This window comes from Talpa occidentalis, unplaced genomic scaffold (assembly GCF_014898055.3).
Source record: "Talpa occidentalis isolate TD23 unplaced genomic scaffold, MPIMG_talOcc4v2.1 talOcc4.5, whole genome shotgun sequence".
Classification (NCBI taxonomy): Eukaryota; Metazoa; Chordata; class Mammalia; order Eulipotyphla; family Talpidae; genus Talpa; species Talpa occidentalis.
The window spans coordinates 7,818,153-7,843,899 of record NW_023604861.1 but is presented as its reverse complement, the minus strand read 5'-3'; the positions used below and the strand labels follow the sequence as shown (position 1 = coordinate 7,843,899).

Here is a 25,747-nt window from a genome sequence, read left to right as displayed (position 1 = left end):
CAAATTACACTCCCATCTCTAGTTGGAGGGACAAAAGCAAATTCCTGGAAAACTTCCCAGAGGCTTGGTTCAGGGAGAGGTGACTAAAGAAAGGAAGGAAGTGGAAGGCAAGAGAGAGAGGAGAGAAAATTCTGGAAAGAGAGACAGGAGGAACGAGAGTGAGACAGGACAAGTAAAACAGCCAGTAAAGTAAAGAGATGAAGTCCTGACCTCATCTGGGCTTAAGGAGACGGCATGAAGGTGCCAGCTGCTGGTAAAATTAGGGAATATAATTCTATAGGTAATAATAAACAGACAGATGAGATATATACACGCAAATGCACAACCCAGCATGCCCTCCCCATGCCCCAAGACTACTCCCTGTGATTCTTTGCATCCTGAAGGCTGTGCCCCATGTACATTTTAGTAGGTACAGTGGGGAGGGAGGGCCAGACAGCGGGGAAGTGACCAGCTCATGGGTTAGCCTCTAATTACAACTCTCAGCTTGGTGATCAAGCAGAGCAGTGTGGAAAGAGCCAGTTATGCTCTGCTTTAGACCATCGTAATATTAATAATGGGATGTATTATTACTATTAATCAGTAAGGATTTTACACTTCATTGTGTCTTTCCATGCAAGATTCCAAACAGTCCTCTTTTTACTATTCATCAGCATCAAGTTCTTAATATCTTGTTTCTCATTTTGAATGGCCACTTGCTCTTCCCAGAATTTCTTTAAAAGTGGTTTCTAAAATAATTTGCTACTGGGAACATGATGAGCACTCACACGTTCCCGCAGTTATAATTTAGCTGACGATTTGGGGGGAGGGAGTTGGAAATAAAATCCCTGAACTCACAGTGGCGCCCACAGAGCTCACAGAGCTGAGTAGGAGAGATATGAGAACTACAGGGAAGGGGCACTAACTTTTCATTAGTTCCACCTTGCTCAGTGAAGGGGTCACTTTAATGCTCTGTTCTCTTCACCCACATCTCTAGACATAATCATCTCTCCGGTTGTTGAGGCCTGAACATGTTCAAATCAGGGTACAATATGCTTCTTTGAAGCCCTCACTGGAGAAAGTCATCTAAAATCTACTGGTTGCCAGTTTGTTTCAAGATATCCTGTTGAAAAACTTCCTAAACTGGGGCCTCCCTGGTGGTGCAAGGGGTTAAGCACAGCACTTTGAAGCAGTCCTCAGTCTCTGCAATTTGAGTTCGATCCCCGGCCAGGGAGCTGACCCACATGGCACAGCAGACCTCTCCTGTCTCCCTGCTGCTCCCCTCAGCAGTGTATTTCAGTCAGTCTGCCTGTTCTGTTCCCCACTCTGTCTCTGGTGAATTCTCTAACTGCCCACACCTCTGGCCTGTACCCCAGTTCTTGTATGCATAAATAAATAAATCTTAAAAAAATAAAACTTCCTAAACTGAAGGTCTAAGTAATCTTGATCTCTTCTAACACTAGCCAAATCTTATCCTGGCCTTTGAAAATGCTCTCAGAACAAATAAACAGGCCCAGAACATGCCATGCTCAATAGTCAAGTTGAAACAGAGACCTCACTGCAAGCATTCAAACAATAGTCCTTTCAAAATTCTTGCTCTGTTTCAAGGAACATCCAATTCTTGGTTCAGTTACATGTTGATCATTTTCTAATTACTCTTCCACGCCTGCAAAATAAATCAATTTTTCAACTGGGAGCCGGGGTCCTACCTCGTCTTTGTCGACCTCCTCATCCACTTCATAGACATGAACTGGAAGTTTATCCAACTTGACCACTTTGCTTTAAAAAGAAGAAAGAAACTCCTTTTATAATTACCTAGTTAATATCCCCTGAAGAGACAGTACATTTCTTCCCCCATCAGAGAAACAGCATTTAACAAGCCAGAAGGTGGGCCACTAGGTAAAGAACAATCCCAGACTTATTTGTCAAAGCAGATGGGCCTTAGTCAGAGAGCCTCCAAAAGCTAGGAAGAAGAGGTGGCGTGTCTTGTTGGGAATCAGGTCCATTAAAATGGGAGTGTTTATGGACCACCAAGACTCGGGCGGAATAACCTTTAATGTTAAGTTTATGAGAGAATAGGGAATATGGGACCAAAGCATCTTAATGGACTGGAGCCAGATGTGCCAGTGATGGCATCAGCAACTTCGACACAGCCGCACTTGCACCAGCGTTTCTTAAACAGCTATTATGTGCTGGGCTCGGTGATGCGGGCCTCGCCTGTGTGGTGCCCTGTGCTCCTTCGTAGGGTGGGGACCATTGTTAAGAACATTTAGTAGATGAAGAAACTGAGGCCTCACCGAGAAAGTTCTTCATTTCCCCTTTTATTCTCATCATAAATGAAAACTCTTTTTAATGACCAAACCAGCAGTAACGGCGTGTTGTACATCCAGCGCCCTCCACCTCAGCCTGTTCCTTGCAGCCTCGAGAATAGCCTGAAGGAGGCTCTCAGTGAAGCCAAGCTAATTTGATCCCATGGGGAGAATTCAAAAATGCCCAGGGGGGTACTGGGTGAATGCAGAACTGGAGAGCAACCCATCTGGAGAAGATAATGCTGGAAGGGTGTGTTCTCGGCTGAGGTTTAAAAAGAGGCGACGGGGAAGCTGGCTGAACACTCCCGAGGCGTGGTGGAACCACACAAACAGCAGAAACAAACAGCCCGGTCCTCTGAGAATAGCGTGAATAGTTCCAAACGTGGAGCCGCAGCCAGCACGAGATCATACTCAGAGTCTCAAGTCAAATTTCCACTAGGCGAGAGTTACTTTGGAAGCACTGTCATTTGCTTCCGATTTTCATAACCAACTCTCGATGTGCCAACACCATCATCTCAGGACGCACGGTTTTATGAGAGATCTCCGGGTCAGATCTACCTGGTCCTGGCTCACGTTACCACCGCGAATCAGGCTAAGCGCACTTGCTTCTGTGGTTTTCCAGCATGGCTTAATACTTCAACAGCGGTAAAGACCTTCGCTGGGGGAAATGCATGTTCTCTGATTTACATTTTCAACATAAAATTGATTCCTTCGGACTGCTCAAGATGTTATTTTTAAGACAAAACACACTCGCATAGTTCAGTGCACCTGCATTTTCTTAGTTTTCTATTTCTCACTGAAAAAAAAAACTCACCTGTTTGGGTTTTTGCAAATGTGCCCTGAAAAGATGCACTGGGCATAATCAAACCAGCCATGTGTTTATACCACCGACCGACCCCGCCCACCCCACCCCACACATAGGCCAGGTTGGATTGTCAAACGCCCTCTAAACAGCCGGTACCCACGTACCGCAGCCATCCACAGCCTGTCTTCCAGTTACTCTGGCTGCAAATGCAGTTATTTGGCTCCTTAAGTATTTCAAGAAGAAGGAATTTCCCCTGTATGTGCCCGCCTTGTGTGGTCTGACCATTTACTCACTTGGGAAGCTGGCGAAATTCCTCTGAATAATCTTCATATTTGTAGTTGACAAGATGCCAGTCAGAGTTGTAGGTTTTGATGCACTATGAGGGGGAGGGGATTGAAAAAATAGAGGGTAGAAGAGGAAAAGAAAAATGAATCGTGAAGACTTTAAGGGAACATTTGGGTTCAAGAAGGCACAACCACACAAACATCAAAAACATTTCTCTCCCCAACCCACCCATGTCTGAAATTCCAGCACCAGACATCCCTGTGAAACTTAAGAACCACTGAAATACCCCCCTTGGGAGAAGAAGCTCTTCAAGTTTCTATCATTCTCGATCTGAGAACAGATTTTACACAATGTGCTATTTCTGACTTAAAAGCACTTTGTCTTAGGGAGGCATGCGGTTTTTACTAGAACATGAAAGTGAATGGCAAGTGTGAACCAGAAGACCCTTCAGTGCTGTTCACTCAGATCGCAACTTGCTCTGTTAGCTGAAATTAATCTGCCCTCACATGTTCATTCCATTTCTAAGGCACAGAGTGAGGTGATGCAGAGGGAACATTTATATTCCAATTCTCAGAGGCACCAGCACCTCTCTCCAGGGGTGCACGTACACAGTGAACAGGAGGCACTGAGCAGGGGGGCCCACACCAGGGGGGCTGTGCTGAGCTGCATTCAGCCACCTCCCCACCTGACAGTCTCAAGGCCCAGCCTGCAGCCCTCCATTCTGCCCGGAAAGAGCTCCTGGGGCCCCTCCAAGCGGCGCATGGAGCATCACAGGCCCACATCCATCCTTCGATTTCATTACCAGGAGTTTAGGTCAATGATTCTCTGTATAATCAGTTCTAGATCACACGATGGTAGACATCACTCAAAAAATTAATGTGTGAAAACATGGGTAGATAAATACGCTGATGTCCCACCTCATGCCCTTCACTCTGGCTGTTACTATCTTCAAGAACAGTCTCTGATCTGCTCACTTCAGGTCAACGTTTACCTGCCAGCCTTTTAACCTATTTCATAGCCCAGCCCAGGACTCGCAGCTAAGTCCTCTCCATCCTTGAAGTCACAAACATAATTACAGCAACACCAGTAAGTGCTTCCTTCCTGCCAGGCTCTAAGGTAAGCACTTAACTGGCCAGGTTATAAAGGGAAGGCAGTGCAAGGTTTTTGTTATATTCTAGAAGTGAAACAATAAATAGCGAAGGGATAAGAGCAAAGAAAGAGGTGGAAGCTGCACAATTTTCAATTTCTTTGCTATGCAGTTACCAATTATTGTAAACACTCTTATTCTTCCAGTTGCTGTAAAAGTTTTTCCACAACATCTTTTTTACAATTAGAACACCAGACAGCCACATTCAAAATTACATTCCAAAACCAGCATGATTTCAAAACTATCTGTAGGTTTGGATTCTCCCACTATTGTCCCTGGTCTATTAGCTCAGCTAAGTTAAGTCTGAGTGCGCGTGACTCACTCTTGTGGACATGGCCCTATTGTCTTTGTTCTGAAGCCAAATCAGAAACAGCAGCAGCTCTGGTGTTCCTTCACCAAACCCTGCAACTAAAGCGGTGCCACCAGTTTCTTGCCTGAAGTTACAACCACTCTGATGTATAAAATGTACCTGCCCCATTAAAAAAATAAATAAGCAGGGACATATATAATCAGTGCATTTATGAATAGAACACCCAAATACTCAGATTTTTAATATCTTAGGCAAAATGGGTTAGAAAGATAATTATAACTTTTAAATATTTTAAATAAAGAACTTCAAAAAAGAAAAAAAAAAAAAAACATAGTTAGCCAGTTCAGAATCCAGATTCAGTGCTTTAATAAGCCACTGCTAAAGGTTCACATGGCACCAGCTAAATCCCAAGGCAGAAGCGCAGAATGAGGCAAGCCACCCTCACCCTCAGGGGGGCAGAAAGCCTGGGAGATCATGGATTCATCGGAAATCAGTAGCTAGAGAGCTGTAGCTCCAAAAAGTCAAGGACCTCACTGGCTGATTTCATGTCTGACCTTTCTATCTTCTGAAATTCAATAATATTTTGAAATTAAACTGAAAAGTTTCTGAAGTTGTTGTTTTTTCAAAGCATTAGGTCATTCTCCTCTGGACCAGAGGATAGAGAGGAAGTGCTGGTCCGCTCCACCCTAGTGGAAAGGTCCCAAGAGGTTTGGCTCTGCTGGCTCAGGCATCGTAGGATGAAACTGATTGCACAACCTGCAGTGATTTAAGAACTTCATGGAAAGCTGGCCCTCAAAAACCCACAATTTTTAATCAATTGGGAGACTTGAATTACTAATTAATAACTTTGCTTGTGCTTTAAAATAGGAGTTTGCACATTTTTCAGCAAAACACCAAATAGTAAATATCCCCAGCTTTGAGGGAGAGGCTACTGTTGCAGCTGTTGCAGCTACGCAGCCCTGATTTGTCACGTGAAAGTGGCCACAGGTAACACACAGGTGAAGGGGCGTGGCTATGCTGCAACGTAACTCCATTCACAAAAACAGATTTTTTTTTAGGGTGGGGGGTTGCCTGCATCTTCCTTTAGAATAACAATTTAATACTCTATAAGCACAACTGGCTGTATTTGTTTGGAATTAATTTTACAATGTAATATCATTGCAAGGGAGGTAAGACGAGAAGTAATCGTTTCAGGAAAGTGAGAGAACAAAATTTTTAAAATTTAAATTCATATAAAATTTTTCAAAAATCTCAATGGAAACAAAAGTTGTTCTTTTCATTGGTTTTCACTTATTAAAGCATAACTTTCTCATAGCCAGCAAGGTTACTGAAGAGCATACTAATCATCTAAATATCAGCCAGAAAAGTGGAGATAAAAATACTTTATTGCTAAATAAAGGAGTATTTCAAGGAACAAAATTAAAACATATCATTACTTCATACCTACCTTCTACCTGGAGGAAGAAACAAGAATCTCCAAGGTGGAAGAAAAACAAGCAACATAGATGCAATAATTTCTCTTTCCTCCTCAAGATAATTGTCATGTTCAGACAAGAGTAGTAATAATCAGACATTGATTGGGATAGTCTGGCTCTGCTCATTATCACCTGGCACTTCCTGGATAGACCCAGTCTTGAAACTAATTTCCAAGTGCACACGTATAAACGAAGCCAATGAATACACAAATGCGTGTGCTGTGTCTCCATTCAAAACAGCATCAATAACGAAGCCTCTGCCAGAGCTTTCCAGTGAGTTCATTCATACAAGTTACCCTTTATTCCAACCCAATGAGATAAATTCTGCAGAACTCATGTCTTGTCATCAGAAACTATCCCTGCTGACATTTCTGCCCAAGTCCCACAGTCCCCATAATTTAACTCCATCATTAACAGGGAATTGTCTCTCTGACACTTTCATTGAAATTGAAGGGGGTGGGACGAGTCAAGAAAAATGACTTTAAGATGACATGTAAATTGCTGTAGAAAAGGTACATTACCTCTGTAACAAACAAGCTCTGCGCCTCCTCCTGAGCCTTCGCGGGGACCGTGGAGCATCTGTAGCGGCCCTGCCTCCTCAGGATGGCCGTCTGCGGAGGAAAGCACAGGAAGGGATTGGTTAAGGAAGATGGCACAGCGCCACCCAGGGTCATCGGTCTTACCAGCAGGTGCAGCTTCCCCTCTCCAGCTTCGGTTGCCACGTAGGACAATGGCTCCTGCCTCTTGTGGGATCTGGGACCCAGTGACCCCTCCTCCCTCCAAAGAGCCTTCCTGCTCCCCAGATAGGGCAGAGCCTCTTTCTGAAGGCCTTTACTGGCCTTCACTGCCCATGTGCATGTGTGCACACGTGTACATCTGTGTGTGTTAAAAAGATGTCTTTATCACTAAGAATCAGGTTATTGAGAAGTTGCCTTTCTAGAAAGGTAGATAAATACTAGACATCCATGAGACATGGGTGAGCTCTATTTCCAAAATTTAGATAGCAGAGAAATTAATAATTTGGGGCAATTATAAAAAATTAAGCTGTTTTAAGCAAGTTTCCATATTAATTAATACACCAACCTCACAAAGTAGATATTATTTTTCCCATTTACAGATGCATAAAATATCGGTTTTTTTCAAGGTCATACACCTCTATCTTATTAAAAACAAGTATTCTGTACTTGTCCTTCAAAGGTGAATTATTAATTCCTTTAGCTTTTAGGCTGAGTCTGGCTTCTTTTGAATACCACACCAGGTGACCCTGATCACACTCTTGCTCCCATGACAAACACAGGTAGGTGCTAGTAAGCAGGGAAGAACGGCATCTATTCAACAAGCTGCAAAGCAACACATAGATTACAGCAGAGACCGTCAAAACTGTTACCAAGCAAGTGTACCAGTAAAGAGGAATTGTTTATGAAACTACGTGTGCTTAAAAGAAGGTGCATTCTAGGGCCTCTCTGGTGGCGCAGGGGTTAAACACAATGCTATCAAGCTATCGCCAGCCACTGCAGCACATGGGATCCCCACGTTCGATCCCCTGCTGGCCAGGGAGCAGCCCACATGGCCCAGCAGACCTCTCCTGCCTCACCTGCTGCTTCCTTCAGCAGTGTATTTCAGTAGATCTGCCTGTTTTGCTCCCCACTCTTTCTGGTGAATCCTCTCACCCACAGCACCTCTGGCTTACACCCCAGTTCTTATATGCATAAATAAATAAATCTTTAAAAAAAAAAAAAGAAGGTGCATTCTATATCCCTACTTCCTGTAACCTTATTTTGATCTATTTGGGTCTATCAAAGTTTCTGAAACTAATAATCATACTTTTAGTTCTCTGAAATGGCTCATATCAAGAAATAGGATTAATAGGGTCATTTCCAGCCACTTTCCATCACAGCACAAGGAAGAAAGAACATTTATTACCAAGTCTTCCCAATGGAATTACGAACTCAGGAAAGTTTAATTATTTGACACTTTTCCAAACACCCTTTAAGGTGAGAAAAAAATAATAGGAAACGGATCTTTTCTATTCTCATGAATCAGTGTTATTATGCTCTTGCTTTAAAAATAAAACAACTTTAATCACTAAAGAGAGGCCTGACTTTTCACAGATAGGATAGCACAGGACATAATGAAACCAATCATCCAGGTGTTTACTATCACTCGTCAATACCAGAATATTAGGTCGGAGTTTATGACCGATCATATGCAAACATATGTCCTTCTCTTACCAGACTGTGGATTCCTTTAAGGACAGCAGCTCTGTCTTCCTACTTGTATCTTTGTGCTAAGTACTCAATAAAAGTTTCAGGAATGAATGAGTAAAACAGTCAATGGAGGTATAAATAGGAACCACTCAATAGCCATCCATTACCTGCATATATATATTTTTTCTATTATTACAAAAAGTTCTCTGGTCCATTATAAAAATTGACAAGTGAAAACTATACCATAAGTGAATGCTCTACTTTAATTTCTCCATAGATTTTATGTATTAAAGTGACATCTAGGTAATACTATAAGTCAAATCGATTTACATTAAATTTCTGTATTTTATTATCTGGCATATAACAGAGTCCAAATCAATATCAAGAGATTTATACTCAACAAACATGACAGCTCTTCTCCAAAAATCAGCTTAACTTTTTTTCCCTCAAGATTGTGGTATTCTTTTCTACTTTTCTTTAAGTTAAAATCATATTCCTGTTAAAAGATGAGTCTGTAGTCCCTTTCTATAAGTCAATATCATGGTAGGCAGTCAAAGAATATCAGTCCCATTCTTTTGCTTGGAAATAAATTATTTCCACTCAACTAAGACAGCTCAGTAGCTTTCTACAATGGAAATTTCTATATTTGCAATAGGGAGAAGAAACGCTGTTACAGTAGGAAGCACCATGAGATCTGCAAGTTGAATCTTGACACAGCCAGCATCTCACACAACCAGTGGGATAGGACCCTCACAGCAAAAAACACAAATTAAAAATATAGTTCTTGTCTAGCTACTGTAACAGTCTAAATTCCTTTTGATCAGTACCATTACTTGGGTTAAATGTGTCAAAAGACAGAGAGAAATCCTAAGTACCCTGGACAAGCATGGACAGGAATCTTATCAGGAGATTCCAAACCTTATAGAAATGATTGAAAGGGATAGCTTGGGACTGATAACATGAAGAAAAAAGGGTGAAGTCCTCAACCAAAGGGTTTCTATAGTGACCCAAAGACCTGGGAGTCCCAGGTCAACCTGTGTGGTACCTTTTTTTATTTTAATGGAATCAGTTGCCCCCAGAACCAAATATAAAAAGAAAAAGCAAACTATCTGCAAGCTTAGTTTAGAATAACAAACTTCACAGCGATCCTTTTTTCATTTTAAAATGTTTGCTTTCTTTTGCTTCCTTATAAGGTCACTTGAGCAGCCATAAGCCCAGTCAGGAAGCTCAGCCCAGGTGGGCAGGGGACAGACAGACCGAAGGACAGGTGTCCTCACCTGGGCCAACAGTAGAACTTCCTGGTGCTCTCTGCCCTGGCTTCCTCCCCCACTGCTCCATCCTGAGGGCCTGCTGGGCTCTGTTTCTTAGGCTTCACCTTGGAATCCTTTTCTCCTAGTGAAGTTCTGGACCCCAACCTGGCCAGGACTCAGTCTCCCTGCACCAGTGCCTGAAAAATGCTCCTTGACCCACTGATCCGGGGAGCTAAGAAGCTCATGTTTCAACCCACAAACAAGGATTGAAGCATGGGATTTAACTCAACTTCCTAAGGAAGAATTTGAGAAGAGACCCTGGAAAGAGGTTTGAATCAGGCGCCAGGAAACCCGAGTTCTCGCCTGAGCTCTGCCTCCCCTTAGCTGTGTGGTGTGGGGTGAAAGGTTTAACTTTCCACATCCAGGAAATAGCCTGTTTGGCTCTCCAGGTTCACTTTGTAGTTTAAAAGTTCCATAGTTCTAAGTCTCTCCCAAATGTTTTCTTAACTGAGTGCTATGAGTCGCTTTGTGAGAAACTAAAACATAAGACACGTCCAGAAAAAAGATGGAAACTGTGTCTGTTTTGCTGCGTAATCCTACTGCCCCACTTTGTTTATTTAAGGAAAGGAATTGTTGGATTAAAACAAGGAAAGATTCACTATCTAGACTTAAATAAAAAAAGGTGTAAGTATTAACAACGGCTTTTATGTCACCTTTATTTTCCCAGGCCTCTGAGCTCACGTGACACTGGATTTTTTAATTTTACGATGGGCGTTAAACTATAACAAAACCAGCCTCTTTATGCCTGGTGGGAAGCATGCATATCCACTGGCTGTTAAAAATTTCCTATGTTATAGGATTTTAATGAAGAGACTGAAACAAAAGGCCCAGCCCTCCCCTGGGCCCGGTGAACAATGAGTTGCAGACACTATCCCAGAGAGTGGGTGGGCTGTGCCCCAGCCAGCTGTGCTGATGGGCCACAGATGTTCCAAGAAGCACAGGCCAGCGTGTCCTCCCCCAGACAGAAAAACAAACATCAAGGGCAGCCCAGAAGGAGCGCGGGCTTTGAAACAGGACAAGACAGCCCGGGTGTCCTAAGCAAAAGAGGAGAGGCCAGGCCAGTGCACCAGCCCAGACTGAGTGATATGCGGGGGGTTAGGCTGCTTCCAGAGGTCAGTGGGCTTGGGGCTGCAGAAAGAAGGGGTGCAGGGACACTCCCTGGGCACCTGCTGTCTGACCTCTAAGACTGGCCCTAACGTCTGCCAACCACCTGCCAGACAGAGAAACCTGGCAGGTCAGGGCCTGGTCAACTTGAAGCTGTCTTTGGGCCCAGAAGGGGTGGGTCTCGGCTTGGCAGGCATCCTCTGTAGTCTGTGGGGTACATCTGTGCTTGTGTGCATGCTTGTGTGTTCATTTTTGCTTACTTAGTAGAACTATCCCTTCAGATCTTTACAAGTATTGGCCAAGTGGTAGCTGGATCTGCCAGGAGATGGGCAGCCCTGGAGTAGGGCGAGAGTTGGAACTCGGACATGGCCATGCCCAAAAGCAAAGCCAGGTGGCGCAGGAAGAGTTTTTCCTGGGCAGGTGTCCTTGGGCCTGGCCCGGCTGTCTCACAAACCAGCAAGCCCAGGACTGACTGTTACTGCACTTCACGGTCGACAGTTCCCGAGCCAAATGGATAAACACTGACATGAAGTGAGCAGAGCAGAGACCCTGTTGTCTAAGTTAGTAACAGCCAGCGTCACGGGCACTAGGTAAGACATCAACCTATTTACCTACCATTGTTTTCACGTATTCGTTTTTTTGCCAGCTAATGTCTACGTGTGTGGTCAAGAACTGACTACAGAGAATCATTGCACTGAGCTCATGGCAACAAAATTGAGTGATTGATTTGGACTCGTTCATACTTAAAAATCTGCTGGGTGTGGCTTTGTCATCTTCAGACCCTGCACACCTCAGTGGATCCTCCTGGGGAGGTGGACGGAGGGATCTGCTGGACCTTGTGTCTCTAGGCCTGAGCCAGACCGCAGGCACCTCACGTGTCTGTGGAGTTAGGTCCCTCTGGCAACTGTTGGCAACATGCTGTGGATGCATTTGTGTCTACAGCAAATATTCTGGACCAGAGTGTCAACGCTGGGAATTGCTGGGGTTTACTGAGCACTGTGGTGACAGAACTTTCCAAATGCCCAGCAGAGGCATTGGGTCTCGAGCGGATGACTGGCTTTGGAGAGGACTCAGTGCCCAGCGAGGCTGGGATGGAACTGTACAGGTCTCCCCCAAGCCCTCTATAATCACACCTTGGCGGTAGACCACTGTGAGCTATTGCAGTCAGACATATCCAAGTTCACGGCAGCAGTTTCTTGAAGCCTGTCCATGCTTAATTCACTAATAATTAAGAAAATGAACGAAGCCTAGGCCAAGACAAGGGTTGGGAAAGGGAAATGCATTTAGGTTTCTGGAGAGATGCAGCAAATAAACAACTCTCAAGGAATAGTGAACCCGGGCAGAGGAGCGGGCAGCTCTTGCCTCTCCCTAGCAGCTTCTCTTCACTGGCGTTGGCACACGTCCCAGGCGCCCATCCTTAACTGTCCATCTCTGGTCACTAAGCTGTCACCAGCGGCTTCCTGTGTGCACATTCCCATGGCAACGCAGGAGCCACAGCGCAGCGCCCCCCACCTGGCAGGCCACCTCCCTCGACCCACCATTTAATCCCTTCTCTGCACCACCGGCATCTTCCTAAGCAACTCTGAGAGCACCCTGCCACAGCTAAGACCCCAGCGACACCTGACCACCTCCAAAATAAAGACTAACTCAGGATGATGTGAGACCTTTCCTGACCAGCTTTGATGACCTTTCTAGATTCTTCTGCTGCCCTTGCCTACCTGCCAGCACATGGATACTCCTGGCTCCCTGAGGCCCTTCTGTAGGCTGCTCAGCCCCACCCCAGGGCCCACCATCGCCCTTCATGAGCAAGCCTGTGCTGTGCTGAACTCACAGAAACCTCCCTGGGCCCCCCACCAGGCTGAGGGCCTCAGGCTGTGCAGATGTCTCTGCTTGTCCAACAACCAGCATGACATCAATGTTCGCCGAGTGAACAAGCAGTTGGGTGTGGGAAATGGGGATTGCTCTACGCAGCTGCACGATCACTTGGGGTTTCTGATGAGACCATGCAACAGGTGAGACCAGGAAGCCCGTCCCTGCGGAATGTCTGATCCCTGAGGCAGCACCCGTGTGTAAGCCCTCAGGAGACCTGCGGGGCACAGAAGTCCCCTGCTACCTTCTCAAGTCCCCTCATTACGCAGACCACATTGCCTGTAAATGTGGCAAACTATAAATCAGCTAGATGTGCAGCGTCTGCAACGACCAGGCGCATCAGTTCAGTTCACTTTTTGCAGAGCTTACTTTTCATTTTTGTTTCTTGGCTTATGTTTGGTATTACAGAGAAGCTTGTTTTTAATCAATTCTTCTGCCCCGCTGCTCATCTGAGGTCAGGGGGGCACCCTCTTTTCTGCTCCCCTGATCTGCCACCCGGGGACAGACTCTTCATCCTCAAAGGCAACTGCTGCTGAGATCCCAGGCTCATCCCTGTGTCTAATACACAATAAGGACAACACTGTTGTAAGAACTTGGCAAATGCAAAGATTAATTTTCAAAAACTAGAGTTTGACATTAAAAAACCAACAGCCATGGTTTGCTACTCTGGTAGAGATACTCTGCTAGAGATTTTATTTTCTACTTGGGGAGAAAAAAAATTATAATTATAATCTAATTATAATTATAATAAAAGATATAATAAAACATATTCAGTGGATACTAGAGATCAAGAATACATTAAGTCTCCATCTGCTAATGCTATCTATCTGTCTTAAGATATGAGCTTGGTTTGAATCTTTTTTCTGTGTCTATTCATCACATTTAATATCCTAAGATATCCATTACTCACAGCGATAAAACTATCTTTCTACCCTCACAGGTATGAGTGTGGCCTGCACTGCACCAATTCTACCAAGTGTGTGCTACCAGTTCTACCATTCTCTCTGGCCCATTTAAAATGTGAGCTAAACATTATTGGAACAGCAAAGAAGAGGGAAAAGGCAGAAAGACAGGAAGGGAGGGGGTAGGAAGGAGTGTGTACTGACGTGGGGAATAAACTAGACGCAGCCAATATTCTCTCCTAAGCAAGGAGTCAAATCTTAGATTGGTCTCATTTAGGAAGGTAACATTTTATAGATGTTCTATTTCATCTCATTATGTACGTAGTTAATCTCAGCTCCTCACTTAATCTTCCATTTTCCTAAGCACCATGTGGTATTTCTAACAAAGATCATGTCAGGCACTATCTGCTGCAGTGAAAACAGGCTACTTCCCTCCTATCTTGAGGAAAAATGAAAAAAAAATGGCTAAAGATATTTGAAAACACAGAAATCAATCTGACAGCCTTCACTTGAGCAGCTTTTGCAGGATACACCCCAGATCCCCGAGTCCCCCCAGGTCACACTGTTTTCTGTAGGAATGTCCCAGCCTCCCTGCCCCCCATAACATGGAACACATATCAATGTGTCCGGGAGACGCCGGCCAGGGGGCACGGAGACACAGCCATCCTCGTACCCTCCCTGGGTAAAGGAGCCTTCTCCGCTTGTACCAGAGTGTGGGGCTCCAGGGGAGCCCCCCGGTCAGCGAGGAAAACTGGGGTACCCACATTAGCTGAACCCCACTGAAGAATCAGGGGTCACAGCCAGCTCATCCTCCTCGCCTGCAAGACACCATCTTCAACTAGTAAAGTCGGCTGAGGCTGCCGCTTCCCTGGTGGCTGACCAGGAAGCCAGTGCAGAGCTGTTTTTCAGAGTGATTTTCCTTCTCACTGATCACTCCTCTTCCTCCAGTCTCAGAAAATATCGCCGAGTTGGCAGCGTTCCCATGTGATATTCCTTAAAATTTAGTAAGTTGGACAAGAAGGTTTTAGTTAAATTAAGGAACACATGAAAGTTAGGATAATAATAATAATCAAATGTTCCCCAAACATTTTCCTTTCCTGTTGTATTTCTAATAAGAAAGACAGATACAGTGTGATCTCACCTACACGTGGGATCCACAAGAAGACCACGAAGCTCATGGATACAGAGAACAATGGACTGGCGGGCTGGGGTGGGTGTAGGGGGACAAGAGGTAGAGACTTAGCTATAAACAAACAAGCCTGAACACCCAGAGACAGGTGGTGGCTGCAGGTGACAGCCTGCAGGCTGGTCTGCACGGTGTTAAGGGGGGGGTCTTCCACGTCCCCATCACAAGAAGAAATGCTTGGTCACTACATACAGTGATGACTATTAACTAGATGGCCACAAACATGTATCATGTTATATGCCGGAAACAAATACAATGTTCGGTCAATGACACCTCAGTAAAAATATATAGGTTACAATATATATCTTCAACACACGTGTGTCTACACGTATATTCCCATCTCCAGGGGCGTCCAACTCAAGCTCAGTTTAAGCATTCAAAATAGCCACAGATATACCCATAACTCACCTCTTATTTCAACTTCATTTGCTACATCATTTAAGTTCAGAAGAACCGGCAGCTGGGCTGAACGTCTGGCATCTATTAACTGAATTTCGATCAAACTCTTTGGTGCTTTGAGACATGCCAAGTCAGCTCACCCACGAGCCCCCGCTTTGCTCCCCACCCCGTCACAGTGCCTCACCCACGCACTGGCCAAGCATCCCACTATGTGACCTCAGCTCGGATATGCCCCTTCTCCGAGTCCCCGCTCCAATCAGCAGGAACGGACTCCATTGCTCCCACGTGCCAGGCGTTGTAGGGACTTGGTGACTACAGCCAAGGTCCCAGGCCTCACGGAGTTCACATCAGCAGCAATGAACATCCATCCGGGGACGCTAGCAGTGCCTGCGAGGCACGTCAAGAAAAAATAAATAAGCCAGAGCAAAGTGAGGGGACCAGGAAGGGCAAAGGGCCGGAGGGCTTGGCAATTGCAAAGGCCTCACTGGCGAGGTGAGAGCTGGGGAAAGGCTCAAGGGAGGTGAGGGAGGCCGGGTAAAGAGCAGAGGGGGAGCAGAAGAGGGCCTAAGGCAGAGTCCGCCTGGAGTGGCAGGGGAGCCCCCCCACCCCTGGAGGCCAGTGTGGCCATGGCAGAGAGAGAGCTGGGCAACAAGCAGAGAAGGTGGTGGAGGGAAGGGGCGGAGAAGCCGAGCAAGGCCTCCCAGAGGGGCTCTGAACAAGGGAGCGAGTCCTCCAACCTGCTTTTTGAAGGCTCACTGGGGATACTTACTGCGTTGATGGGAAGGGGCAAAGGCAACACCCAGAAGACCTGACTGGAGGCTTTTGCATTAACCGAGGCAAGAGCAGAGAGGGCTGTGCCTTGGTTACCGCAGTGGCGGTGCTCACGGGGGAACTTAACTGTCCCCCCTCCCCATCCTATCCCCAAAGCCACTTTCACAAATGCCCCAAGCTGCACCTTCTTGGGTCACCCTTCTGTGGGCTCCCTTGGCCCAACACACTCTACAGTCCTCAAAAGCTAATCCTTTGCTTGCGGTTCAGAGAAAGAACACCCCCTCCCACCGGAGTCATTCCCCCAAAGACCCTTAACTCCGTCCCCTGAGAGGCTTGCTTCAAATGACATCCGGCTCTTCCTCATTCCTGAACCCCCCCCTCCTCCCCCAGCCCATTCTGGCCTTTCCCTAGTCCCCGGGACACCCTCACTACTGCTCTGAGCCAGATTCCTTCTCCCTCCTGCTACTGAACACTAACCGCTGGGCCCCATCCACTCCCTTCTTAGCCCAGCTAGAAACAAACTTCGCTGGCAATGTGGTCCTCATTATGGACCCCGGTACTCCTGCTCCCACCATCACAGGAGCCTGCTCATCCACCTGCTTTCTTCCAACTCTGGCTGCCTGCCAGGACCCCAAAGCTTCCTGGATCTTCCCCTAGTTTTGTCTCCCTACCTCCCTTCTTCATAAATGAAGATGCACCCTAAAATTCAGTCCTGTGGAGGCACTACGGTGCTCACATTACTGGGTGAACCAGGGTCATCCTCAGCATCCCTGGCTTCTCTCCTCAGCTGGACCCCTGGATCCCACCCACCTAGAGGGCTCAGCACCTGCAGCCCCTCAGTTTATCATTTGCAGAACAATTCCCACGGGACAAGCTTTTGTCATCACATGAGTCACATTTTCCTGCTTATTATTAATACTCATTATCACCCCTCCGACTTTTGAGCAATTTGAAAGCAGGAAACCTGACTTCTAATTATCTCAGAAAGCTGAGTGCTTTGCACAGGTAATAAAACTTTAAACTATAAGCTAAGTAAGTATTCGCCTCAACTCAGCTGATCTGTGTTTTCCCCAAACTATGCTTTTCTTTTCAAGGAATATTTGATAATAAAACAATGATCTGTCACTGTTTTCTGGAAAAGGTGTTACTCAAATAAGGGTCAAAAATTCTCATCTCCTCAAGTCTGGCATCAATTCGGAAATACCTATCCAGATTTTCAGGTATGCTCAATCCTAGACAAGAACAAATTTCCCAGAATCCACAATGTTCACAGAGAGTTGTATTGTTGGTCACTGGATTCTGACTCAAAAATTTCGAGGAATTTGTCAAAAGAACACTTTTGAATAAAAAGTCCAAAACAAAGTATTGAGATTTTTTTTTTTTTGGCAGCATATAAAAAAAATGAGGACAAAACATTGGAAAACATTTTTTTTTTTCTTTTCAACAGGACAGATGGGAAATGAGATCAGGACTTCCAGGCCCTTTGTAAGTAATGGGGCCTGGTTTCCTTTCCAGGTCAGTGGTTTGTAGATCAGTATCAGTCTCATGTAAGAAGAAGAGGAAAAGAAACACAGGAAAATAATCACCAGGATGTTATTTAAAGGGAAATGGATTGACCACATTTTCATACAATGCTGAGAACATTCTAGGATTCTATTGTATTAAACATTTCCAAAAGTGAAAATTTCTAGGATTGTTAATTATTAATCATCTCAGCTCCATATTCTGATTTTTTATATTCTCTTACTGGGAGATTTGACATTGACTATATGCCATGAAATAAATAAGAGTAGGAAGAGCACTAAGATATCACCCCTTCTCCTCACCTTGCATACAGATTAAAGAATAGTGACAATTTCACACAGAAATCCTGTAAGGACAAGCTCTTTGTTTTAATATGTAACACACATAACATAAAATTTACCATCTTAACCATTTTTAAGTGTAGATTTGGTAGGAACATTCTCATTGTTATGCAGCCTTCACCATCATCCACCCACAAAACTCTTCATCTTGAAAAACTGCCACTCTGTATCCATTAAACATCAACTCCCTAGCCCCTGGCTACCATCATCCTTCTGTGAGGTATGTCACAGAGTCGGAGTGACACATTTGTCCTTTCATGCTGCCTTTCACTCACAGCATAATGTCAACAGCAAGGTTCATCCATGTCATAACATGTTTCAGAATTTCTTTCCTTTTTTAGGGCTGTAGTACTCTGCTGCATGTATAGACCACATTTATTTATCCATTGATCCACTAATGGGACACTTGATTTACAATATTTTCACCTTTTGGCTCTTGGAAACCATGCTGTGTAACCTGGTATACAAGTCACTCTGAGTCTCTGCTTTCAATTATTCAGGGTAAGCCCTCCAAAATGGAATATGACATGTTCCTTTTTCTTTCTTCCACACAAACTCTACCCTGGGTTAGTTTATATATAGACAGTAAGGTCTAATGTTTTTCAGATAAATGTGGTACCCATAAGTTGCCTCTACCAACATATTTTTTAACGATTTACTACTTTTTTCATATTTATAACTTTACACAACTGCATGAACATTAGTGGCTATGTAACAAGCTAGGATACAAGGAGCTCAAAAGCCAGGTACAGAGTCAGCCGCTGATGTCAACCGTTACAAGGATCACCACCAGCAGAACCATCTGAAGGAGTCCACTTGAAGGAAATCAATGGCCAAGACCCACATCAAATCCTATGTCCCTGACAAGAAAGGGAGGATTCTCAGGCTTTACTTTCAGCACACATTTGTCATTTATTCAATGACAAGTCAACTTGTAGTTCTTGATGTAAAACATTTTAATAACAAAGCTGATTACCTCTGTCTAACTGCCTGTTAACATCTACCTATTATATACCCAAGGAAAAGGAAGTTCTCAGACTTATGTCAAGTAAACGCACTATGGATTAAGCACAATAAAGGCTTATCAGCCATGAGAATGTGACTCTTTATGACTCTGTTTTGCTATCATTTCCTAATCACAGAAATTACCTAATTTCTACCAAAACACATCAGTGATCCAGCAAGAATTTTTACCAGTACCTGGTCACTGGCACGTCCACCAGTACACAATGACATTCCTCTTTGTTTCCTGAATCACAGAAAACTATGAATGTTGGTATTAAGTCAGTAGTACCCAACCCTAAGTATTTATCTGCAGAATAAGCAGACACTAATACAAAAAGATTACGCACCCAAATATTCAGAGCCGCGTGATTCATAAAGGCCATTATCTACAATGCCCATTGGCAGCTGACTGGATAAAGAAATTGCAGCATATACACTCGATGGAATACTACTGAGTCATTAACAAGATGAAATGGTGCCTTTCACAAGAACACAGGTGGACCTCGAGGGGATGATGCAAAGTGAAGTCAATCAGAAAGTGAAAGGCAGTTACCGGATGGTTTCACTCATTTGTAGAATATAAATAACCAAAGAAAACCAACTGGCCAAACAAGTGAAATAACTGAGACCCTGTGAAAAATGTGGTGGTGACCAGAGGGGATGGTGAGTAGGGCCAGCAGGGCTATGTGGAAGCATGGAAGGGGGGGTTTTGGTGGGTTTGGCAGAGAGCAGTGAAAACGTGCCCACAACTAGGTGTGTACCTAAACCTCCGAAATCAACCATAATGCCTGGAGTGCAGAGATGGTGAAGATGTTGAGGTGGGTGGGCAGGTGTGGGGAGAGAAGGAAACCTGAGCCTCCCTGGTCTCAGCACCGGGTTGACACTAGAACACGGAAGGTATAAGGAGACATTAGTGAAAAGCCCAAGAAAACGTACTTACACACAAAAATAGAGAGTGGGCACTGGAGGAATTAAGAAAAGAGGGAAGTCACCATGGACTTGAACAGCTTTGAAGACATGGGATTTGAAGTGGCCTTGGAAGGGAGAATGTTCTAAAAGATGAATGAGATTGTAGCATGATATTGCTCAGCATGAAGCCAAAACAGAGAGAGAGCAGAACAGAACCCAAAGCAATGGGTCCAATTTTGAACAAAAGAAGTGAGGTTGGCCGGTGAGGGAAGGATTAGAGTCAGCATTCCTGTCCCTGGTCACGCAGAGAAAACTCAACTTCACAATGGTCTCAGGGCTGAGAACTGTCCTTCTGTCTCTTCATAACAAACATTCACTTCAGGTTTTGTGTTAAACACTCTTCTTCCGCCCTTAAAACATTCAACAGAATAAGCTTCTCTCCCCTTTAAGACTCACTTTCAGAGAGCACTTAGCGATTCTCAGAGCTGACAACACCCAGTGTCCTACTTGTACAAAGGTCTCATCACCACTGACATTTTAGGCAGTTATCATTCTGAGAATTTCACATGCATTTCTATTGTTTTAAGAGTTAACTTTTTTTTTTTTTAGGATTTATTTATTTATACAAGCACTGGGGTACAGGCCAGAGGCACTGGAGGGTGAGAGAATTCACCACAGACAGAGCAGGGAACAGAACAGGCAGAAGGACCAAAGTACACTGCTGAGGGGAGCAGCGGACGAGGCAGGAGAGGTCTGCTGTGCCATGTGGGAATCTCCCTGGCCGGCCGGGAATCAAACCCACACTGCAGAGGCTGTGGACAGATTCACAGCGCTGTGCTCAACCCACTGCGCCATCGGGGAGGCCCAAGAGTTAACTTCTTTTAACTACTAGATAGAAGACTGCAAATCAACCCTCGGCACGCCTTGTGTTCAGTATCAGACCCATTTCCTAACTGACTTGCTATCTTTTTTCCACAGGAAATCAAATACTTTCTTCTGAACTAATGAGTTTGCTCTGCCTCTACAAATACAACCAGACTTATGCTCCTATTCTGCTTTAAAAAACAAACAAAAAAACAGGGACAGACAGAAGGACTCTGTGGTGTTGCTAAGACATTTCCCACATCCAGCTAACTAGACAGTTATTAAAATCACCAAGAAATCACAGTAAAAGTATGGAAATTCCCAAGAAAACAAATAACAGCAACAACTTAATAGGACCCATCACAACACCCATCGTGGACATCAGAGCTCAAGTGCCAGTTTCTGAATCTTTGGAAACACTTTCCAAACAGAAAGTAACTCTTGCTCACTCAGTCTCGGCGTTGCAGCAAAGTGTGGTGAGAGTTCTCCACCTTTCCTAGATGACTTGTGCCCAGTATCCCCAGAGAAGGAATTACAGGAAAGGGACAAAGGAGTTTTTCTCAAACTTTCAACCATCTGATTCTACAAGGACTTGACTCCAGGTTCCTTGTCCCTGGAATAACAGAGGAGACTAAAATTCATGGTATCGGGTTTCTTTGGTGAGCTTGCTTCTCAGGCCATTTTGCCTTAGGGTTGCAAATACAACTTCACATTCTAAGCTACAAAACTCTAGATAACTGTGTTACCAGAATGAACACAAGGGGGAATACATCATGTTCACAGAGACTTGAGATAACCTTTAGCTTCCTCAGAGCACAGTGCAGGAGAAAATGTCAACACAGTATAATCTGTAATCATCTGATTGAACTTCTGCTAATAAATTTGTCAACAAAATCACAGGCCATAGGCATCATTCTGAGGTTTCTGTTTATTTATCCTGCAGCTGGGTGGTCTACTCAGGTACCGATGTTTCCAAAACACCCCATTTTTCAGCCTAATCTGCAACCATCTATCAGTAGAATATACTTTGGCGGCAACCTCACACTAAAGGTCAGTGGCATCCTTAAGGCCTTCCTTATTTTTCCAGAAAGATCTAAAGAACAAGCAGTTTCTCCACATGTGTTTCTAACAAGCTAAAAAAAAAGTGAACATTTGGGAAATTCTTCACCTTTGCTGTAAACCTGAGTAGCTTAAATTTGATGGGGGGGAAAAAAACTTCAAGAAATAAAACTGAACAATGGTTCACATGGAAGTTTCTAAAGACAATTCAGCAGGCAATGATCTATAGATAGCAGGTGATGTTCTAGGGAACAGGATTAGAAAGAATGTCAAGTATGTCAATAGTGCCTATTGTTGTCTTACAAGTGTGTCGTGGGTTTAAATGAAACAACAAAGAATTCATGAAGCTGTGCAAAGAAAAAAAACAAGGCAGCTCAATTCACAGAAGACAGGGCTTGGAAGGAAACAGCATCAGGGGGAGAAGAAGGGAGGCCCAGGGGAGTGAGGGAGGTAACCAGAACCTCTAAATAGTCTGGGGTGACTCTAGGTTGCCAGGCATCCGAGGCAGCTGGGTTCTCGCTCCTCGAGAGTGTCACAGCTCCTGTGGGTCCCTGAGCTGCAGGCCACGAACAGAGAGGCTTCGAGCAACGGTCTCAAGAGTGGTTCACAGTGGGAGCTGTGCTGAGCAAGGCAGCTCCTGCCACTGAGTAGAGAGGGAGACCCCAGAACATGCCTGGGGATCCCCACCCTCTTCTCTGGGAGCTCACATGCAGCTCAAGGCCTCTGTCATCAATCTCCCAAAGGATGCACGACAATAATCCCTCTCTTCCCAGCAATTCCATCCTTAAGCTCTAAGTTGTGAGCAAAAACCCTAAATGACTTCAAAGAAATCTCGTAAGATGCACGAGGTACTGTGTCCATTCTTGTTTGTTTGTTCTGACTTTTATTATTATTATTATTATTAAATTTTATATATTTTTTACGTCATTTTTCATTTTTGCACGATGTATGCATTTTCATCTTGGTTATAGTCCCCATAGAATTCCCACACCCTGCCCTGCTTTGATCCTACTCCCTCCCCACCCCCACCCCCATAGTGTGGCTCTACTGTGTCCATTCTATCAGCCCAGAGTACAGCACTTTTATTCAGGATAAAAAACACACACTTGAAAAAATGTTTCTTATGTATAAATGCATACATGCTATAGATACATATACTATATATACACATATATACTATATATACATACACACTAATAAATATAATATATATTCACATCAGAAAAAATACCACTAAAAGATAACTAAGTCATGAAGAAATACCTGGGAGAAAATAATGATGTAACTTTTCTCTCTGAAATATATTTTCTTTTTATCTTTGAAAAATTCTAAATTAACCACACAAGAAGTCACCAGATGGAAAAGAGAAGTTAGCAAAGATCAACCACATGGTCCCATTTACAGAGGTGGAGAATTATCTACCTGAAAGTCATCGTAAGGGAAGAGCAGCATCTCCCTTAAACCGTCATTGAGGATCTGTGTCTTCTTCTGAACGATGACATTTTCATAATCCAGTGGTTCGATCAGCTTTGGCTTGGCCTGGAAAGTGAAGAGAGAAGCAACTGAAACCCTCTGACCCATAAAAGCAGTTCCTTAAGATGAAAGAACATGGGTCTCCCCGGTGGCTCAGCGTTTGAGCGCTGGGTTGCGAAGCTGCCTGCAGCCTCTGCAGTGCCAGTTCGATCCCCAGCCACCAGGTGAGGGTCCCACATGGCGCGCAGACCTCTCCTGCCACCCTCTACTCCCCTCAGCAGTGTACTTCGGTCCTTCTGCCTGTTCTGTTCTCCGCTCTGGCTCTGGTGAATTCTCTCACCCTCCCGTGCTTCTGACTGTACCCAGTGTATGTATAAATAAATCAATCAATCAAAAAAAAAAAGATGAAAGAACATTGTACATTCAACTATACTTTTTTTTTTTTTTTAAGCAAGCGAGTCTGTTAGTTTTACTATCGAGAAGAATCAATTGGAAACAAGAGATAAAAGTTGTTTGCAAAGGAAGACACATCAGGGAACTCGTGCTCAGCAGGGATTTAAGCACAGAGAGGGCGGGGGGAACAGCTAGAATTGCCCCATGGGAGTTGCTGACCATGCTTTATCTTTACCCCTTAGCAGTTACCAATATAATAATTCTTTGTTAATTTTCCATGCTCAATTAACTGATGTGTTTCCTGTCTCTGGACTGAGACAGACATATGTTTATACCATCTCAAACATATTACATGATGTTTCTCATCTATTTGATTAAACTTGCAGTGTTTAAAAGATTTAATAAATGAAAACTAGGAAAGTATTCACAAGGTGGTTTTGCCTGTATAGCACACCCAGTGATGTTTTTGTTAGCTAGATGTGCTGGAGCGGGGCTGTACCCACAGAACCCCCTGGACGGGGCACAAACCATGATGAGGGGTCAAATTCCATCCCCTGATGTCTGCATGCAGACCAAGCCAAAGGGGGCAATGCCTGTGCCCAGGTCATACCTCTGCCCCTGATGTCCTGAGGGAGGGGACTGCTGGGAAGGGGGTGGGGCTGAGTGGCCATCTTTGGGAATCCTTAGCAGAGAGCAATGAACATGGGCGTCCTTTTTCTCATGGGAGCTGCTGTGGAAGGCAGTTGTCCCACCAGCAGCATCTCTTTGGCCCTTCCCTCCCTAGATGTAGGGAGCCCTGGCCTTCATGTAGTGTAATTCCATTTGGCACCACTGGCAGGTACCTGAACATTCTTCTCCCTCCACCCTTTTTAAAAATTACATTTTTTTTCTCTTTTGCTGCACTAAAGGTCCTTTTGTTTGCATTTGTGGCAGCAGGTGGCCAGATACAGAACCTGTGAGTGAGGCTCTGGCCTGATGACAGTGAGGTTCTGGGCCCTTTGCCTGGTAAAAGATGAATTATTATTTTTCCCTGAAGGTATTTTGGAATAGGAACAGCATGCAGTGCTGTGGATGTTTTTATTACCTCGCCTTTGTCGGTCACCATTATCCTTCAAGGTGTTTCACACAGATGACCACATTTAATCCACTGTTAAATTAATTAAACAAGGAGGACATTCTTTGGAGGTGCCTCAAATGTCCTGGCACCTGCACCATGGTACCAAAATCTAAGCCTGTAAATGCCCCAAGGTTATGAAATTAAAACTAAACAAAACAAAACCTGCTAAGGACAACTAATCACAGATTGCCAACTAGGCTTTAGGCTACAGACATCAAATTATTTCTTGTCTTTGCTTCCCCATTTCTCTAAATATGTCCTCCAGCTCCTGTCCGGGAGAACGCCTAACCACTGCTGGCTTGGCAGTGCCCAATCTGAATGGATTTGTTCAGTCAGGTAACAGTTTAACGCACTTACAATGGCTCAGTTTATCTGTCAACATCATTTAACACCACTATGAGGTAGGTGTGGAAACTAAAGATCACAAATTGAGCTGAGGGCCTGAAGCTGCCGTTGCGTCACTGGCAGATTGGACTAGAACACAGTCGTCTGTCAAACAGAACTTTCTTCTCCAGGCTGCCCTTTACTGGGCTGTGCTCACCAAGGCTCAACCACAGTAAATGTGTGCAGAGTTTATAAGCCAACACTTCTGTCAGTGACAGACGATGTGTATACAAGAAAGTTCATGGGATTGATTTCAACAACAGGGAAGGTTTCATGAGAGAGCAAGCCATCTTCCAAGGACCATGACGATGTGGAAAGTGCTCAATGAAACTACAACAACCAGAGACCTGAATGGCCAGAGGTCTGCAGCAGCTGCAGGGAGCACTGTCCAGGACGGAACCACAGAGGTGTACAACAAGAGCAACTCACCTGCTCCCTCGGGTAAGGACAAGGCAAAAAGCTCCTGCTTCAAACACAATAGCTGGCCCAAGACTGTCCTCCACCCTGGCCTTTACGAGAAGCAAAGGAAGAAACTCCGGGGGAGGGGCAGGCTAATGATGGAGACTGGTGAGGGAGGCAGGAAAGAGAGCAAGGAGAGGGAGGAGGGAGAGAGAAGTGACAGA

General features: G+C 44.6%; 1 protein-coding gene across 9 annotated transcripts in view; it reads right to left on the bottom strand.

Annotated features, from left to right (window-relative positions):
• The window catches only part of DOCK9 (dedicator of cytokinesis 9), a 236,581-nt gene that overhangs the window by 108,687 nt on the left and 102,147 nt on the right, over positions 1 to 25,747 (bottom strand). For all 9 annotated transcript variants that reach the window (XM_054701555.1, XM_054701556.1, XM_054701557.1 and 6 more), the window contains exons 2-5: positions 23,180 to 23,296; positions 6,829 to 6,918; positions 3,384 to 3,466; positions 1,686 to 1,755 (exon numbers count right to left, since the gene is read on the bottom strand). In XM_054701555.1, the coding sequence (XP_054557530.1) occupies positions 1,686 to 1,755; positions 3,384 to 3,466; positions 6,829 to 6,918; positions 23,180 to 23,296 (360 nt within the window). The remainder of the gene's footprint in view (positions 1 to 1,685; positions 1,756 to 3,383; positions 3,467 to 6,828; positions 6,919 to 23,179; positions 23,297 to 25,747) is intronic.